The sequence below is a fragment of the Amphiprion ocellaris genome, chromosome 8 (assembly GCF_022539595.1).
Source record: "Amphiprion ocellaris isolate individual 3 ecotype Okinawa chromosome 8, ASM2253959v1, whole genome shotgun sequence".
NCBI lineage: Eukaryota > Metazoa > Chordata > Actinopteri > Pomacentridae > Amphiprion > Amphiprion ocellaris.
In genome coordinates this window covers 6,139,993-6,153,056 of record NC_072773.1, presented here as the reverse complement: position 1 = coordinate 6,153,056, position 13,064 = coordinate 6,139,993, and the positions used below count along the sequence as shown (strand labels likewise).

At 37.2% G+C, this 13,064-nt stretch overlaps 1 protein-coding gene across 1 annotated transcript in view; it reads left to right on the top strand.

Moving 5' to 3' along the window:
- The window catches only part of pip4k2ca (phosphatidylinositol-5-phosphate 4-kinase, type II, gamma a), a 29,636-nt gene extending 20,624 nt beyond the window's left edge, over positions 1 to 9,012 (top strand). Inside the window, exons 8-10 of the mRNA XM_023261245.3 lie at positions 2,030 to 2,291; positions 4,190 to 4,293; positions 6,336 to 9,012. Coding sequence (XP_023117013.1) covers positions 2,030 to 2,291; positions 4,190 to 4,293; positions 6,336 to 6,416 — 447 coding nt within the window. The 3' untranslated portion in view covers positions 6,417 to 9,012. The remainder of the gene's footprint in view (positions 1 to 2,029; positions 2,292 to 4,189; positions 4,294 to 6,335) is intronic.
- The last annotated feature ends 4,052 nt before the right edge of the window (positions 9,013 to 13,064 follow it).

Below are 13,064 nucleotides of genomic sequence, written 5' to 3'. Positions count from 1 at the left end.
CATCCTTTCCATATGTGAGAAACGAGACACGAAACAACACCAACAAGACACAAAATGACAAAAACGAGACACAAAATCACAGAAAGGAGACACAAAATGACAAAAACTAGAACAAAATGGCAAAAATGAGACACAGAATGACAAAAACTAGACACCAAAATGACAAAAATGAGACACAAAATGACAAAAACTAGGCACCAAAATGACAAAAATGAGACACAAAATGACAAAAACTAGACACAAAATGGCAAAGACAGGACCTAAAATGACGGAAATGAGATGCAATATGACAAAAGCGAGAAGTAAAACAACACAAACAAGACACAAAATTTTGTGTAAGTGGTAAAGCATAAATGGAAAGTAGAAATATTATGCAAGGTAGGAGGTGAAGTTAAATTAAAAATTTATTTTTTGCAACTCAAAAATGCAAATTAATTACATTTTTTAAATATCTATAAAAAAAAACATACAGCAGATACTTTTTCTTACGTTGAAAGGCTCCGTCCAACAACCTCCAGCCTCCAGTAGGACCAGCAATTCAATAATTTACTGAAAATGTAGTAAAATTTGCTTTTAACTTGATCAAATATGTATTTAAAGCAAATTTTTGTGGGCTGCATGATCTATTTACTTGTGTTTATTAGTAAAACACTCAGAGTAAATAATTGCTGCATCCTTTTAAATAAATCACAGCATATTTCATTTAACATGTACATGTTTTTTACTTCAACTAATGATTACTTTCAGGAAAAGCATCAAATTCTTACATTGGCCTTTACCTGGAAATAAATAAACCCTTTTAATGATGGTAGTATAACAAAAATAAAAAGTAGAAATATCATGTAAGATAGTAGGTGAAGTTGTATTAACAAGTTCTGTGGTTTAATTACCTTTTTTTGTAATGAAAAATGCAAATGAATCCACATTTATTTTTGTACCTTTAAAGACATGTAAAGAAGATGAAGTGCTTTTATTTTGAAGGGTGTCCATTCAACAACCTCCAATAACACCAATAATGTAATGATTTATTGAAAATGTAGTCAAATTTAATTTTAAATTGATCAATACTGTATTTAAACATAATTTTTGTAGGCTACAGGATCTGTTTACTTGTGTTTATTAGTAAAACACTCATTAGAGAAAATAATTGTTGCAGCCTTTGACATAGATCACAGCATGTTTCATTAAACAAGTTAATTTTCTGACTTTAAATAAGGGTTACTTTCAGGAAAAGAATCAAATTCTAACATTTGCCTTCACCTCTCAAAAATAATTAAAGAGAGACTTGTGCTACTGAGGGCCTGCAGAGCATAAATATCTAAAAAATAAATGTGTAAATTGATTGAAAATACATACGTCCTAGCAAAAAATAGCAAAACTAAATTTAAAAAGTGGAATAAATAATAGTAAATTTAAATTAGTCAAAATATGAAAAAAATGCAACAACGATCAAATGCTTTTACTTTGAAAAATGTTAATTTAACAACCTCCAATTGCACCAATAATGTCATGTTTTCCCCAAAATAGAATATAATTTTCTTTTAACTTTTTTGCTTGTATTTATTAATTAAACAGAGATTACAGAAAATAATTCTTACAGCCTCTTAAATAAATCACAACGTGTTTCCTTTATCATGTTAATTTTATGACTTTAAATAATGATTATTCTCAAGAAATGCTTAAAATTCTTACATTTTTCTTTTACCTAGAAGCAGAAAATCAAGAATGACTTGATGCTGAAATATTTCTTTATTAACTTTGTGGATTCAAGAATAGGAAAAGTGACCTAAGCTGCAACCAACTACATTTATTCCCTGTTTTTTTTGCTGTTTTATAAATGTTACTGCTGCAGCTAATGATTTAATTATTGTTTATTTATGGATGAATAGATCAGCTGTTTGGTCTCTAAAATGTCAGAAAATGGTGAAAACTATGGATAAATATTTTTTCAAATGTCTTGTTTTGTCCAAAGTTATTCAGTTTAGATGTTCAGTGTTCTCGTTAAGCTGCTAACTTTTCCATCCATCAGTTCCTAGTGAGGCTGAAAATCATGGACTACAGCCTGCTGCTCGGCATCCATGACGTCGGCCGGGCGGAGCGTGAGGATGAGGAGGTCGAGGAGGTGTCCAACGAGGAGGAGCCGGAGGCGGAGAACGGCCTGGCGGGGGCCACGGTGGGTTCTTACGGAACGTCTCCGGAAGGAATCGCCGGCTACATGTCGTCCTGCAAACCTCTGGGACCCGGAGAGTTCGACCCCTACGTGGACGTGTACGCTGTCGGGAGCTGCCCAGGTGAAAACCACGCTTTTAATTCTGACTCTCCAGAAAATAAATACGAGTCCACAAGATCCTCCAACCTCTTTTACACCACAGACCGGTTTCAAGTCTGACAGTTTTCTACAGATCGGTCATCACGCACAAAATGAGTAATAATCTTTTTTTTTTTTTTTTTTTTTTTTAAAGTCTCCTAAACAAAGTTAATTAGTTTATTTTGGGGCTGGGACTTCAAGGCGTTCATTTCTATTAATTAACTACAGAAAAAATTACACATAAAAAAAACGCATTTAATCGCACCTTTCTCAGTTCCCTAATTTCTAGCACACTGGTAACACTGATGAACACTCCAGCCCAGTAGGTGGCAGTAATGAACCTAAAGTCTGTTTGCCAGCCGCAAAAAAGATGCACTGAGTGATGTCAGCGCACAAGAAAGTTTGGTGAACAGTGATGGAAGACGAGGCCACATTGAGGTTGTTGGGTGGAAAATTTCCTTTTAAAAATCTTCCTGATGGCAGCTTGGATAAAAGCCTGGTTGTGTGCAAATTGTACAACAAAGAGTTTTCTGATCACTGCGTCACTTCAAGCTGACAGAATCACCTTAATGTACAACATGTTGCTGTTAGCACCAGAGCTAACGTTAGCTACGACAGCCCTGCTACCGGCTAACAGTGGAGCCATCCCATAATAGACCACTTTTCAAGACACTGAAAGTGCTGGAGTTTACAAAAATACTTAAAATGTTGAATCTAATCACTATAGTTGGACTTTGAGTTTGCAGTAATCTGTGAATGTAGCAGAGAGATGAAAAATGCACAAAAACATAAATGAAGCTAACATTTTTTGTTATTGAAGTTCACGATATGTCTATTCATCGATTCCGTCAACCAAAATTTAACTGAAAAACTTTGCTTATTGTGTCAAATATTGCTATTTGACAAAAATACAATTAATCGTTATCGATTAATTACAAAGCCTCTAATTAATTAGATAATTTTTTTAAATCACGTCCTACCACTAGTTTGATTATATTAATATTTAAGTTGAGATTTACTAGAAATGTATTAACAGCTACTGTGTAAGGAGAATACTACTGTTAAAAAGCACTTTCTTTGTTTAAAGTGTTTGCAAACCAAATGTTATTGCATTTATGTTCATATAGCAGTACTTTTAAAATAAAAGTGCGCAATACACTATTTTAAATTCATTATTTAATTTTGCGCATAACATTGCATAGCATTGACTGAAGAGTGGGAAATGAGCACAATACGGGAGACAATGACATCAAAGTGACATTGTGCTCGCTCTGTTATGCTCGACGTGGATTTTCCTTTCTAAACTTTTTAGAAAAATATGGCTTGTGCTTGGAACAGAGAACTTTTCGCTTTTCATGTAAAGTGCTAAAGCTGCAACGCCGCAACAAAATACAGCGTATTTCATAATAGTAGACAAACAATAAGTATAAGATAAATGTGATACATGACAGAAAATAGAATAATTAAGCTGACATAAGGATATAGAATAGAAAGTAGTACTGAGAGTGATACTGAGGTATTAAAGTAATATCACACTGTACATTATCATGAGATATTGCACCTGAAGTTGGAGTAGTACACATACCATCAGCATAGAAAAATGTCTGAAACCATATTGTTCTACTGAGAATAAACCGTTAAGCTTGGGTGAATGTATAGAGTGCAGAAAAGGTAAAATGAAGAAGTTTAATCGACAAAAACTAGAATTAATTGAGAGAATAATCAGCAGATTTATGATATATTGTGCTTGCTACAGCCTCAGTGTGCTCCATTTAGCTAACTGTAGATCCAAAACATGTTTTCCGGAAGTCTTTTCCATGTTTTTACCAGATAAGGCCTGTGATCCAGTAAATTAACCCAATTGTGCTTCTTTAATTCCAGGAGCTCCTCAGAGGGAGGTTTACTTCATGGGCCTGATCGACGTCCTCACTCAGTACGACACCAAGAAGAAAGCAGCTCATGCAGCAAAAACCGTCAAGCACGGGGTGAGTAGCTGCTGCCGGTTTAAAGCTCTCACCTGAGGGAGCAGGTTAGACATAGTCAGGCTTTCTTTGTGTGAAACGACTCGATGAAAACTCAAACCTCAGTCAGAGTAAACAGGTATCGTGAAGGTGGTTTTTAAGTTTTTTTGTTAATCAGACTTAATCCTTCAAACTCTAAAAGTGAGCATTGAAAGCTGCACATTAGAGCTGTTAGACTTCATATATTTATACATGATATTGTATTGAAGTGCATGTAGGTCTGACATTGTCCTATAATGCAGGAAATCACTTTAATTTGTGGCCAAATCAAAGTGAAACTGAAGTTACTGATTGAATATTCTCTGTAATAAATACCAGTAGAATAATCAGTCTTCTAGCTGCAGTACCAACAGAGTAAATGGACCAAACATAAAAACACATTTATAGGATTTCTGCATCAACAACTAAATACATGTAGGTTCCCATGGCAACAGGATGCATACAGTGTGTGATACTGTAACGGCACAGCTTCATTCAGTGGTGTTGGTAACGTACAGATCAACACGTCTGCAGATAAAAAAAATTTCCTTCATCTGAGAATCTGAATCACTTAAAGAATCATCAGGAAATGATTTGGTTACCACCGCTTTAAATCTGAAACTCTAAACATCACCTGCTCCTGACCAGGTATATCCACAGCATCAGCTACCATAGAGATCTAGCTCCCCAGCATCAGTTACCATGGAGAACTAGCTCCAGAGCATCAGTTACCATGGAGATTTAGCTCCACAGCATCAGTTACCATGGAGAACTAGCTCCAGAGCATCAGTTACCATGGAGATTTAGCTCCACAGCATCGTTTACCATGGAGAACTACCTCCACAGCATCAGTTACCATGGAGATCTAGCTCCACAGCATAAATTTCCAAGGAAAACTAGCTCCACGGCATTGGTTACCATGGAGATCTAGCTCTACAGCATCAGTTACCATGGAGATCTAGCTCTACAGCATCAGTTACCATGGAGATCTAGCTCCACAGCATCTGTTACCATGGAGATCTAGCTCCACAGCATAAATTTCCAAGGAAAACTAGCTCCACAGCATTGGTTACCATGGAGATCTAGCTCCACAGCATTGGTTACCATGGAGATCTAGCTCTACAGCATCAGTTACCATGGAGAACTAGCTCCAGAGCATCAGTTACCATGGAGGTCTAGCTCCCCAGCATCAGTTACCATGGAGAACTAGCTCCAGAGCATCAGTTACCATGGAGATTTAGCTCCACAGCATCGTTTACCATGGAGAACTAGCTCCAGAGCATCAGTTACCATGGAGATTTAGCTCCACAGCATCGTTTACCATGGAGAACTACCTCCACAGCATGGGTTACCATAGAGAACTAGCTCAACAGCATCAGTTACCATGGAGATCTAGCTCCACAGCATAAATTTCCAAGGAAAACTAGCTCCACAGCATTGGTTACCATGGAGATCTAGCTCTACAGCATCAGTTACCATGGAGATCTAGCTCCACAGCATCTGTTACCATGGAGATCTAGCTCCACAGCATAAATTTCCAAGGAAAACTAGCTCCACAGCATTGGTTACCATGGAGATCTAGCTCCACAGCATTGGTTACCATGGAGATCTAGCTCTACAGCGTCAGTTACCATGGAGATCTAGCTCCACAGCATCTGTTACCATGGAGATCTAGCTCCACAGCATCTGTTACCATGGAGGTCTAGCTCCACAGCATTGGTTACCGTGGAGATCTGGCTCCACATCATCGGTAAACTTGGAGATCTGGCTCCACATCATCGGTAACCTTGGAGATCTAGCTCCACAGCATCAGTTACCATGGAGATCTAGCTCCACAGCATTGGTTACCATGGAGATCTAGCAGGTTAAAAGCCTTCGTGACACTACAAACCCAGATTTAAGCTCAACATACCTAATAACCCACTAATCTCACTTCATAGTTCAGCTCTCTGTTCCTCTTTAGCTACAAAACAAACAAGTGACTTTTTCTTTGCTCTTTGTCTCCGTCTCTTCTGTTTCTGATGCAGGCCGGAGCTGAAATCTCCACAGTCCACCCCGAGCAGTACGCCAAACGATTCCGCGACTTCATCTCCAACATCTTTGCGTGAAGCTCGAATCTTTCCAGCTGGGAGCTAAAAGTCTTAGAACCAAAACATAGAGTGCACACACGGATCATTATTTAAAATGTGGTGATCTGAAGCGAGACTTTACGTTGTAGCAATATCATGTACTACTTCTGATGCATATATTTATTTTTAAGATTTAAGATGTATTTCTATAGATATTAAACACTCTTAACAGAATAACTCTGCAAACAAACTGCTGTTGATCAGTGTTGAAAGTGTTAAACTATATCAGACATCGTCTTTTTTCCACGTGGCTCTGGTTTTTCCAGGCATTAACTGAAAGGATTTGTTTCTATTTTTGGCTTTTTACAGAGAGTTAGATGAGAACAGAGGCTCATGTCTGTACAGTGTTAATATAAAAGACAGTTAGCTTAGCTTAGCACGAAGCCTGAGCCAAACAAACTCGGCCTGCTAGCGCCTTTAGGTGAAGTTATATTAAGAGGTTCTGGTGGTTTAGTTAAGCTTTTTTTTTTTTTTTTTTTTTTTTTTTTAAAAACTAAAATTACAAATTCATATAGATTTTTTTTAATTAATCTACAAAAACCTGCAGAGAAGATGCACTGCTTTTACTTTAACAACCTCCAATAGCACCAATAATGTAATAATTTACTGAAAATGCAGTAAAATTTTCTCTTAACGTGATCAAAAATGTATTAAAACCCAATAATTATCCTGATCTTTGTGGACGCTAGGCTCTGTTTGCTTGTATTTGCCTTGAACTCTAAAAATAATTAAAGATGAACTTGAGCTACTGAGCCCAACTGAGGGTATATATCTAAAAAATAAATGTGTAAATAAATTAGAAATATAAATAAATCCTTTTCATAATAATTGTAGCATAATTAAAAGTAAAAAGTAGAAATACTATGTAAAATAATAGGTGAAGTTCGATGTTCTGTTCAGGTATTTTGCAAATAAAAATACAAATAAATCCAAATATTTACTAGTTATTTTAAGAAGTTCTGTCGTTTAATTATGTTTTTTGTTTTTAACTAAAAATACAATTTAATTTTTTATCTACATGGACTTTTACTTTGAAAGGTGTCCATGATGCCTTCAGGTTCCATCCAACAACCTCCGGTAGCACCAATAATCTAATAATTCACTAAAAATGTAGTAAGATTTGGTTTTTTTTAACTTGATCAGAACTGTAATAAAACGTCCTGACTGAAATTCTAGGAACACATTTACTAGTAATACTTTGAAAACCGGTCATTTTTTCACTAAAGACTTTTTACAAATATTGTAATATTTTTGTTTTTCAGTCCAAACTGTGTTGAAAGAATTTAATTTATTCTAAATGCATTGGATTTTGAATAAAATAAGCACAGTTAAAGTGGAGACAAGCGTTCTGGGCTTATTGATTAGACACTGAACCACTACGGAAAATTCCAAATAATTGATCCCTAAACGTTTCTCTTGACTTCACCAAAAGCTGCCTAATGAAACTTTACATTTACAAGAATAAAAGCTCACTTATTTTGACATTATTACATTATCTGTCTGAATTATTGCATCAAATATGGCCCTCATAGAAGGTGTCACATGACCAGAAAAGCATATTTTGACAGTATTGATGAGGATATTTCAGTAGATTATTGGGTTTTTATTACATTTTTTGTTCAAATTTTAAGTAAGCATTATTGGGAGCTGCAGTAGTGTTCAGGACTGAAGAAGGGATAAAATATCGCTTAATAATTGAAGGTGAAGAGAAGAGAAAGTGAACATTTTTATCAGTTTCTTATGTGAATAGTCAGGGCTGGACAGAACCCAGATAAAACCCTCAATTTTGATTTTCCAAGTTGTTAAATTAGTGAACTTTCGAGCTGTTTTTATTCTCTTGTAGACAGAGGTAAGCTAAGCTAACAGATGCTAGCTGTAGCTTCATATTCACTGTACAAATATGACTCATCAAACTCTCTGCAAGAAAGCAGCACATTTCCCTAAAAGCTTCTCCTTCAACTCTTATTTAATGAGGATTAAAATATAATGCTAGTCTAGATGGTACACTTGGAAAATAATATTATTTGTCGATAGAAGTGAATGTTTGGTGCCAAACGTGTGTTTATCAAAGCTTTAATCGAAGCCGGATTTGCACTTTGCACACAGTTAATTAGACTTTTTTGGCAGAGCAGTTCAACAAAACCCAATTTCAATGGATCAAATACTGTTTTCTACCAAAGTTTCTGCTACATTTCCTCAAAAAATCATGCAGAACAGCCAAATCACAATTTAAGTTTAAGTACAAAAATATATAAACATATCAAGTAATTTAGCCTGTAAACCTCCCATCCAACGCGATTCGACTCCTTTCGTAGTGTTTTGTGTGTTAGACAGGCTGATATGTGGATCATTGTGGTAGGTTAGGACGTAGAAACATTAGCAGCAGGAACTACAGTGTGTGTGTGTGTGTGTTGTTAGATTTAGTGATAACCGTGGTAGATGTCTGACAGTAACTCTACATTTCAGTAGCTTAGCCTTAACACCGTGAGATGACGCAGCAGAAACACACCTCAATGACTGCACATGTTGTATTTTTGCAAATCAGCTTTTGGACCAAAATATATTTTACAAACAATTTCTGGGAAAGTGTTTTTCTTCTTGGGTAAATGACTGTGTGGGAGTGTGGAAGGATTTAATCTGGAGGTAAATCAGATACAGCTGTTGGTGGTGTCTTCATTTATTATTTTTATTTATTTTTGCACAGTCTGGCAACACAAACTTATTCATCAGTAACTTTTTAGATGAACAATCTGAACAGAAGTGAAAAAGAACAAAAAGACAAACATAAATAATAATGCTAATTGTTATGCTATTTAAAGATACTTACAAAAAACAATAATGGCCCTACATTAAACTATTGCACTTGATGAGGACTCGTGTAAGAGTAATTCTATTCATTTCTGCAATGTATGAAGTCACAATCACATCGTCATGTCAACAATTTAGCTTCATATCATGATGCTGCCACCACCATGCTTCATGTGATGCTGCCACCACCGTGCTTCATGTGATGCTGCCACCACCATGCTTCATGTGATGCTGCCACCACCATGCTTCACATCATGTTGCTGCCACCACTGTACTTCATATCATGATGTTGCCACCACCGTACTTCACATCGTGATGTTGCCACCACCTTGCTTTGAATAATGTTGCCACCACCATACTTCATGTTATAATGCTGCCACCATCATGCTTCACATCATGATGCTGCCACCACCGTGCTTCATATGACGCTGCCACCACCGTGTTTCATATCATGATGCTGCCACCACCATGCTTCATGTGATGCTGCCACCACCGTGCTTCACATCATGATGCTGCCACCACCATGCTTCACATCATGATGCTGCCACCACCGTGCTTCACATCATGATGCTACCACCACCGTGCTTCATATGATGCTGCCACCACCGTGTTTCATATCATGATGCTGCCACCACCATGCTTCATGTGATGCTGCCACCACCGTGCTTCACAGTGGGGATGGTGTGTTTGTGATGATGTGCAGTATTTAGTGTCCATCAAAGCAGTGTCTAGTCTGATGACCAAAAAGCTCAATTTTGGAAACTTCTTCCAGGTGACTTCAGAGTCTCCATATGTCTTCTGGTGAACTCTAGTCCAGATTTCAATATGAGGTTTTTCCAAGTGTCTTTCTCTTTGTCTCCATAAAACTTTGACTGGTGAAGAACAGACTCTACCATCTCAGCTGCGCAAGCTTGGAGCTCCTCCAGAGGAGTCATGGATGTCTTGGTGGCTTCCATCACTAGTCTTCAGTTGCCCAGTTGTTCATTTTTCGAGGTAGATTTACATGTTATATGTTCTATCCATTTCTTAATGATGAATTTAACTTAGTCTCCCAACTGATGCTTTTCATTAACTTTTTCTCAGAGTTTCTTGGAGTGTTCCTTAGTCCTCATGGTGTTATTCTGTCCAGGAGTTCTGATCCACCAGTGACTGGACCTTCCAGATACAGGAGTCTTTATACTGAGACAATTTCACTGCATTCAGATTATCTCCATTTCACTAATTTAGTCATCAGTTGGCTGCACTTGTGTTGAATTAGGTGAGCCAGTCACTGATTTTGCATTTCATACTTTTCTCGAATTGAAATCTGCTTTTACTTTGACATGAAAGAGTCTTTTGAATACTTTTCCTGTGCTTTGTAACTGTTTGGTTTTGCAAATTTACTTCCCTTAGGTTTCTCCACATCAAACAAAGGTAATAAATGATAACTTTAGAGGTGCTAAATGGCGTTTTACAGGTCACAACATCAGGTAAACTATAGGTTCTGACATAGCTGCTGTTAGATAACATGTTGAGGGTCAGGGGCTGCTTTTTGTCTCACTCATCCCCAAAGATGAGTTTCTGCTGACCGGTTCCTTCCTGTTTCATCAGAGGGGACCAGATTTGCTGACCGGTTCCTCCTTGTTCACCAGAAAACTGAGGCTACTCGGACAATAGCGTTCAGACAGGATGAGCAGCAAGACGAGAAGGAGGGAGCAGGTGAAGGGGTCAGCGAGCGACAAACTGCTGACGGTCCAGAGAAGCAGTAGGAACACCAGGTCCGGAGAGCAGATCCCATTAATCAGGGTGAATCACAGCCAACACAAATGTTCCTGTGTTCCCTCCGTGTGACGCTGACCTCAGTTTTAACCTCACATGTCCCTGAAGCGAGGATGCATCTGGGCTCCGTCAGCTGCTGCAGGTTCCCCGATAGCATCATTTTATCAGAGGGATGCTCTTGTTACCTGTGATGCACCTGTCCTCACATAAAACGCCACTTATCTGCTCACGTTTAGAGACTGTTGAGATGATGTGAAGATGAGGATGTCTGTGGTAAAGAGCCCTCTTCCTCAGTGGGTTTGATGTGCCACAGGCCTCCCACCTCCCACTATACCCATCACAGCTCAGAGGGGGTGCTTCCTAGCATTGTTCTCAGCTATGTGGGGCCTGTTTTTACTGCTTTCACACCATTCCTACCAGCTGAACACATGCAGGATCATGTAAGGTCATTCACAAAAAGCAGCTCACATGTCAGAGTTGAGGTAAACCACAAACATGCTTGTTTTTCTAGTGAAATCAAAATTACCTGGGGTCCAGGACAGGTGGATGATGTTACTGTGAGGAAAAAAAAAACCCTAATTAATGGGTTTTTTACCCGCATTTGTCACATGGCTTTAGAGATGCAGCAAAGGAAGTATTCAGATCTGTTACTACACTATAAAAATGCTCCATTACAAGTCCTGCATTGTAAAAGTATGTAAGTATAATCAGGTACATGCAGAAAAAAATGCTTTCTGTCATAGATATCCTGTTGTATATTGTATAGTATTAGATTGTTTTTGCTCGTATAAACTTAGAAACAGCATTTTACTGTTGTAGCTGGCTGAGGTGAAGCTATTTTAAAAATTATTTCGTATATTACAGCCACTAATGATCATCTTCATGGTTCTCCTACTTTATTCCTTGTAATTAATTAGTTGAATATTTGGTTTGTAAGTAAAAGTAAGTTTGGATTGGTTACAGTACAAACCTCAAAATGATAAACAATAAATTAAAATAATTCCAAAGAAAGATTTATGAATTATCAGGAAAGTTTTCTTTACTGTCAAATGACTAATCTTTTTAGCTGTGCTCTCACTATTGGGTAGTTTAATATGTTTGGTACAGAAAGGTGTCATAAAATGATTATGATGAAGTAAAAACTAAAAAAAAAATCCCTCTGAAAAGTAATTGAGTAAAAGTAGAATGCAAACAAAATTCTTAAGTACACTACAATCTCAAAACTGCACGTAAGTCAAAAGTTAAATTTGTAAAACAGTCAGTGCTAATTAGCAACTTGTAGCATCTAAGTAGCCAAATAAAGATGGTTAAATTGTAAACATTACACTTGGCTAATATTAACATGTTAGCAATGTCCTTGTAAGGTGTGTTAGCAAGACATTAGCATTTTCTTACTTCAAGTGTGTTCACAATATGTTAATAATTAGCTCACAACAAGCGTGTTTACTTGTGTTAGCATGACTTTAGTATTTAGCTCACTTAGAGTGTGTTAGCATGACTTTAATATTTACCTCATAGTAAGTACGTTAGCATGACTTTAACATTTAGCTCACTGTGCCTGCATTAGCGTGACTTTAACGTTTACCCAACAGCAAGTATGTTAATATGACTGACTGACTTTAACAGTTACTATTAGTGTGTTAGCATGGCTTTAGAATTTAGCTCACTGTTGGTGTGTTAGTATGACTAATATGTAGCAGCTTATAGCGAGTGTGTTAGCATGACTTTAGCATTTAGCTCACTGTCAGTGTGTTAGCATGACTTTAGCCTGTAGCTTCCTGTTAGTGTGTTAGCATGACTTTAGAATGTAGCTCATTGTTAATGTGTTAGCATGACTAATATGTAGCAGCTTATAGCGAATGTGTTAGCATTACTTTAGCCTGTAGCTTCCTGTTAGTGAGTTAGCATGACTTTAAGAGTTAGCATACCTTGAGTGTGTTGGCATATACCGTGAGTGTGTTAGCATAACTTTAAAATTTAGCTCACTGTTAGTGTGTTAGCATGACTAATATGTAGCAGCTTCTAGCGAGTCTGTTTGCATGACTTTTAGCTGTTAGCATT